The 7,064-nt window shown below is 42.4% G+C and overlaps 1 protein-coding gene across 1 annotated transcript; it reads right to left on the reverse strand.

Annotated features, from left to right (window-relative positions):
* Positions 1-233: 233 nt before the first annotated feature.
* On the reverse strand, positions 234-3,906 carry scg2a (secretogranin II (chromogranin C) a). Its single transcript, XM_026366261.1, has 2 exons — positions 3,819-3,906; positions 234-2,584 (listed from the first exon to the last, which is right to left on the reverse strand). Exon 2 carries the CDS (start codon positions 2,574-2,576, stop codon positions 630-632), a length of 1,947 nt encoding a protein of 648 aa, XP_026222046.1. The 5' UTR covers positions 2,577-2,584; positions 3,819-3,906; the 3' UTR covers positions 234-629.
* Positions 3,907-7,064: the final 3,158 nt, after the last annotated feature.

The raw sequence follows: 7,064 nt of genomic DNA on the forward strand, positions 1-7,064 counted from the left end.
TAAACTGCAATTAACTTTTAATAAATAGGTGCATTTTAAGTCTCGGATTGAGCAATCTCAGGGTTTTATGACAGGAAATGTGATATTTTTCCTGTTTATGTAGATGCTTTTAAAAATATTTAAAGGTGCTTTTGCAACTTGCAGTAGGACACAGCAGTCAGGGCATGTTTACGTTTCCACGGATGCATTGTGTGATGGCGAGTAAATGAAGAAACACTACACAGTAAGGAAAAATAAAGTCAATGCTTTATTAACCGCAGGTATGTCACATATGACCACGTTTAAGAAAGGATTACAAAAAAAAAACCAAACAAAATAAAACACAAGTGAATCTAAGGGATCCAACACTGATTTTGGTTGTGTTTGTGTGCATTGAAATGTAAGGCTGGTGAGTCACACATACTAGTTGTTAAATGTTGTTGAGCAACAAATAAAAAAAGGCATCAAATCAATGTCCAAACACTCTTATTTCTGCTAATAAATAAGACCTGTTGTAAACCTACAGAATAACTAATGTAGACTGTGTGTTTTATTTTTCAGAATACTTTTATTTATATTTTCACCCTCCCCCTCCACCAAAACTATATTTATTTATATATATGTATATGTATCTACAACCTTGTGTGTTTTTATTGAGCAGGTTTGGCAGCAGTACCATTTTCTTTAGTTTCTGGGTTCAGGTAGCTCAGCAGTTTCAGCACAGCCTCGTTATCAAAGCCTTGCATTTGTGTGTCGCTGCCCTTCTTGTCATCCTCCGTCTGTCTCTTTTCATTTACACTATTATCTGGGTCCATTTGATCAAAATAATCCTGTATGGCCTGTTCAAAGGAGCCCGTTGTGCCCTGTCCGACGTCATCCCGCTTTTGGCTCGCCTTGTTGTTGCTGAACACAGGGTTGGGATACTGTGCCAGCATCTGAGCCGCTAAATATGCTGCCAGTTCGTCCTCGTCCGCGGTGTCGTCATACTCGTCCTTCAATGTGCTGGGAAGGCGCCGCTGTGTGGGAGCGGGTTCCCCCGAACGCCCTGTTGGCTGAATGTGAAGTCGTGACAGCGAGCTTTTGTACTGCTTCTGCTTCCTGATGGGAGCTTGATCCTCCACGCCCCCTAACCCCAGGATGTTGAGGATTTCTTCTGTCCTCAGCTCTTCTGGGGACTGTTGTCTGTCAGGCAGGCGTCTGTTGTAGAATTTCGTTTCAGGGATTTTGTGTGTCTTCTTCGAGGATATCTGAGGCAGCTTGTTGTGTGCTCTGGCTAAGTCATTGATTTTTCGTGAACTGTCTTGATTTACCTTTTCTCCAGTCTTGAGCATGTCCATCAGGTCTTCAGGTGGGATCTGATATTTTTGGGAGATCTGAATGAGCTGGTAGATGGCCCGAGGGTCTACGTTGTCTCTGTAACGCGGCTGAGCCACCCTCCTCTCGTCTCGCTCTTCTTCCTCCTCTTCTTCCTTTATCTCTCGTTTCTGCTCCTCCTCTTCTGTTTTCTCCAGCACCTTCAGGAGGTAATAGTCCACTAAATTGGCAACATCGTCTGCATCTTTTGACCTCTTGACTGGGTAGCTCTCCTCATCTTCCTCTTCATCAGCCTCATTAGCTTCTTCGTCATTGTCGTCGAAATAATCAAGCCCTCGATCAACCTCATGTTTGTTGTCCCTCTCCCTCTCCTCCTCCTCTTCCTCCTCCTGTTCCTGTGATGGACCCCAGTCGACGAGGTCCCCGCCTACGTCTTCATATGCCACGTTTCTCACATTAAACATATCATCATCCTCTTCATTGTCATCTTCCTCCTCCTCTACGTCATTCTCCTCACCATGGCGTTTATGCATGGCCTTTGCACCAGTCAGCTTGTCTAGTTCGTCAAACACAGATTGCAGAGTTGCCATGTTCTGAGGTGTATACTTCTCCTCCACGTTCTCATTGGTGCGTTTGAAGGGGCTCTCATGCTCCAGATCTGGCCCTTCATCCTCTTCTTCCTCATCGCCTTCACCCTCTTCTTCATCCTCAAACATTAATGGAAGCTTTTTGTGAGGTGTGATGCCACGTTGCTTCTGCTGCACCCCAGGATATGTGCCGTCCTTTGTGGCTGCTCCATTCACACCGGGGCGAAGTGTAGCTGGTTTGGAGGTTTTCTCTGTCTGCTGGAGGGTGCTGAGCACAGCCTGGAGCAGCTCTTCACTCTTATCCTCTCTTCCATCCTTCTCCTCCTCCTCCTCTTCCTCTTCTTCATACTTGGACCGCGTAGGGTTAGACGCTAGTCTCAGCATGGCACGCAGCTTCTCAGCATCATCCATGTGGCTGGTATCATATCCTGCAGAGAGAGAGCTGTGTGGCTGGGAGTCTGAGCCAGTTCTCTGACGGAGGCTCTCGATGTACTCCAAGGCTTTGAGCATGTCGACATTAGGAGCCTGTTGGATATTTCCTCTCCATGAGTCTGATTCACTTCCCCTCAGTCTGTGCTCTCTGAGTGACGCAGCATGAATGCCAGAGGAACTGAGGAAGAGGAGGATTAAGAGAAGGTTGGCAAAACAGATGAGGAAAGGTTTGCCTGGCGTGGAGGTCTCGGAGAGTGACGACATTGTGATGCCTGCATAGGAAAGACAAAGAGGCACATGTCACTTCTGACCTTTACACATTAAGCAAACAGGTTTGCGACGGTTACCTCTCTGGCATTTATTAAATGTCTTTTGCTCTTATCGTCACTTTAAATGTCTGGTGTGGTGATAACATCACTGACCACAAAGACATTTGTTTAGATTTGAAGGCAGATTGAGGTTGAAAATCTGATTTGGGACTTTTCACCTCAGTTTATCATCACAATATTTATTTTTAATGCCTGACTAACTAAATTCCAGTACATTTAATCCAGTTTCCTCCTCTGTTAACTTATTTTGGATTTTACTTTCACTACTTTTTTCAAAATAATATTTTATTTGTTGTGGTGTTTAATGGAGCAGACACAGTTTACAGCCTGTCAAAGCTAAGATTATATGTGATACACTATTAGTGATATAGAGAGGCTTATAACCCGGGATGTTTCCTGCCTGTTGCTGGTATTTGAGGATCCTACTGGAATCCTGCTGCCTGTTTGCCAGCAGTAGTAATGGCAGCGGCATTCAAGCGCCGTGCAAATTTCATTAGTCGTCAAATTGCTGCTCCCCCGTTGTCAAGGTAACCCGCAAAGGCTGATGTTCCCATGTAACCTCCACTTTAATCGATTAAAACATCTAATCTCCTTTTATTATTATTATTATTATTATTATTATTATGTGATTCAAGCTTCCACTTTGTTTTTTTTTTAAACGCAAGCTGCCTCCCAGTGTTTTCCCACCGATTGTGAAACGTGTAAATTCATCAAACTGTTTAAATACAAGTGCATTTAAAATAAGAGCATTATTATTCCCAAATTACAGCCAATGAAGATCAATACATAACACACAGAAGAGAAGCGACGATGCACAAGTAATTATTCTAATGCTGTTTACTTTTCCTTCGTTTTTCCTAATTGGATTTAAATTGGCGAACTTCACTTAGCCTCATTTTTATATATGCAGTTTATGTGTTTGCGCCACTGAAAAGTCGCAAGTGCAATTTACAGAGCACAAGCAATAAAAAAAAAAAGAAAGAATCGAAAGCAAATGAGAACAAAGAAACACTGCGGGCAACACAACATAACCTCTTCGCCTCAACATCTGTGTCGGTGCATCAGGTTGGCGAACAGCAAGTGGTCAGAAGAAGGAACTAAAAGAAAAAGTCTAATCAGGAAGCCAAGTGAGAGTAGTGTAATGTGGGTGATGATATTAATGAGGACCAAGTCTTACCTTAGTAATCAGTTTGTGTCGAGGGTCGTGAGTGAGCTGAGCATCTCTCTGCTTCGCGGTGGGAGTCTGGTTTCAGCACCGCGGACAGCTCCTCATGCTATTAGAGGAACCACCTGACTCGTGCGTCAGAGACCGAGGAGATACGCAACCCACACACACACACACACACACACACACACACACACACACACACACACACACACACACACACACACACACTCCCTCCTCGCTCTCTTGCTCTCTCTCTCCCTCTCTCTCAGTTCATTTGAGTCAGCCAAACAAAACTGCTTCTCCCTTTGAATGTGAAGTGAAACTAGTTTCGACCCAGCGCGTCGCTTTTGCTGCAGCTTATGCTGAAATGAATAAATTCATGGAGCTATATTTCGCTGAATGAATGACTGATAAGACTGTTCTGTCTCTGTGATGTGACATTGTCATCCTATCATACTGGGATTTCTCTATGTATTTAATATGAAGACTTGTTTGATGTGGGTATTTTGGTCAAAGAACTCTTCACACATGCTGGTGGTAAATTCAGTTAATTCACCTTTTTAGTATCTTTTCTGTGCTAAATGTTTGAGTAAATGCTGTGAAACTGCTGATAAATGATCAATCAGTGACATGTTTCTGAGTCATGTTGTTCATTCACTGACTGTGTTGTGGGTTTATAATAGCATAATGTTTCCCACTGTAGTAGAGGCTGTTGAATGGTCGTTGTCTCTGCTGCAATACTGGGTGGAGGGGGGGATGAGACAGTTAAAGTCCACCGATGACTCACATACGGACTCTGCCAAAGACGGGCGGGGTGACAGAGGGACTGCAGAGGTGTGTGTGTGTTTAAGACACAGAGAGAGGGAGACAGCACTTTTGCCGTCAGCCAGCGTGCACTGTGGTCTCTATTTTTGGCTGCCTGTCAAATCCTGCTCAGTGTGCGTGTGTGCATGTTCCCAGTTTCATTCATAAATCTGCTTCAGTGCTGCGTTTGATGTGAGCTCAGGCCATCCTCCACTGACCTGCTTGACTTAGATATGTCTTGTTTTCAGCTTTGTCACAGTCACAGCTCTCGAATAGCTCTCGATTTGCAGAAAAAAAAAGCACCTCTGTTAACGTGTTTAGATTTATGGTTCTTCCCACAGCAACTCAGAAACCAAAAGCTTGTTGATGTAAATATAACCTGAACAGAGAAACCAGAGTTTTTGGTCAAATTGTTTACTTTTTCTTGTTTCATAACATTACAAAACCTTTAATACAAAAATCTTTATGGCTCTAGAAAATGTCCTGACACCTTGCAAGTGAAAAGAATAATTTGGTGCTTCAAAAAGAAACATTATGCTTAGAACAGAAAAAAGGTTGGTGAGTCATAGAAGAACATCCTTTCAGACTCATTTAGCAACTTTAAAGTCTTAGTCCTGCCACATTCACAATGTCTAGATATGGATTCACATTGAATCCCTTCAAATATTTTGTACCTGTTTTATGTATTATTATTTTTGCTTGAATGACTGCAGTTACAATGAGGACTATTGTTGTACTGGGACCAGGAGACCAAAAGAAACCAGGACAAAAGAGCTGATTTTAATCTCATGTCTTGCTCAGCCTAATTACATTCTCCCTCATGACTAAGACACGTACATATGCACAGTGAGAGTTTTGTGCTGATAAAGCCTGAGCTGTCTGGCTAATTGCTTGTGGTTGTGTCTGTGGCAGGATTACTGGTAAACAGAAACCAATTACAGCTCAGTTCCACCCCCGTTTCCACTGCCTGTCCACATTTTCTTTTCTCAGGTCAAATGAGAAGTTTCTTACTGGCAATTATTAGTTTTCCCACAACAGTGTGTTGTGTGTAGTTTAAGAACACATCTTTCATAAGAAATATCTCCCAAACTCTATAAGTCTCTAAACCTTTTTCTAATTGTCAATAAGCAAAAAGTTTTAAATAACAAAGCTCATACTTGGAAATAGCAGTTTGTCAAAACAATTCAAGGTCCAGATAAGAACTTTTGTTGGAACTTGACACCAAATTACTTATTCAGTTGAGATATATACAGAAGTATAAAGCAATGAGAAATAAATGCATCTTTATGTTTATTAACTCCATCAACTATTGGAGCCCATGTTGTATGGTTGAAAGCTTGTGAAAAGTCCAGTAAGTAAACTTTTAATACTAAACTTTTGAGTCAGAACAAGTCACAACAAGGAACTCTAAAGGGTTGTGGATAAAAATTACTTACGCTGACATCAACAGGTCGATCTCTATGGCACCTCGGTCCCCTGATGAAGACCTCTTAATACAGCTGAAAGCACTGGAAAACATGTGGCAGTGTTTTGCTATTAAAAAACAAATTAGAGAATGATGGATGGACAAACAACCCGAGCGGCTTTGCTTAGTGCACACGGTGACAGTGTGATTTTCTGCTATTACAGACACATCCTGCAACAAAATGGTGTGAAATCCTAAAACCATTACAAACAGTAATTCAGTCCCATGCAGGGGTGGAAACATGATATCCTGGATTTGTGATGTGCATTCATTAGATTTCATTAACAGTGAACTAACAACCCAACGCCTGCCATTATACGGTATGCTGGTTAAATGTTACTCACATCAGCAGCATTTTTCCACCCACTAAGAACCAGCAACACATTTTTAAACTTTACCACAAAAGTGTGGTCATGTAGGTTCATGTTGTGCTTAAAAACATGAAGCTTGTGATATAACGAATCTGTACATATAGATGTTGGGGGGCATCACATCCTTTCTCTCCTTTTTATCTTTTCTCTCTGTGTGTTTGTCCCCTGGCAACTAACCGAGTGCTCCCCATTCATTACCATCGGGCACGGCAGCCAATAATTCTGGTCCTTAACTCAGGTTGTCTGAGGCTTGGCAGGCACAATGTAGAGAGAGAGAGGGAGAGGGGGGAAAGATTGTGAATGGGTCTACAGGGTTTGACGTCAGCCTCTTTTCTCTGGTCGATGATGCGTGTGTGTGTGTGTGTGTGTGTGTGTGTGTGTGTGTGTGTCTTGGAATAGGTGCGTTGCATCAATTCTTGCTCTTTTATGAAATGTGAGATGTGGCACCAGATTGTGTACCAATCTCTTCGAGGCATTTATAGCACACCTGGGCAGATTTATATAAAAACGTTTCCCCCATCATATTCGTCACCTTTTCCTGAAACAAAGAAGTAATTCAGCTCTAAAATGTGCATGTTTACAGCCTCATGTTTGTCTCAGAGGTTTACAGGGGCC

The sequence above is a fragment of the Anabas testudineus genome, chromosome 13 (genome assembly GCF_900324465.2).
Source record: "Anabas testudineus chromosome 13, fAnaTes1.2, whole genome shotgun sequence".
In the NCBI taxonomy this organism is placed as follows: domain Eukaryota; kingdom Metazoa; phylum Chordata; class Actinopteri; order Anabantiformes; family Anabantidae; genus Anabas; species Anabas testudineus.

Excerpts from the sequence above, each read along its gene's own strand:
- scg2a (XM_026366261.1), bottom strand. The coding sequence starts at position 2,576 with ATGTCGTCACTCTCCGAGACCTCCACGCCAGGCAAACCTTTCCTCATC.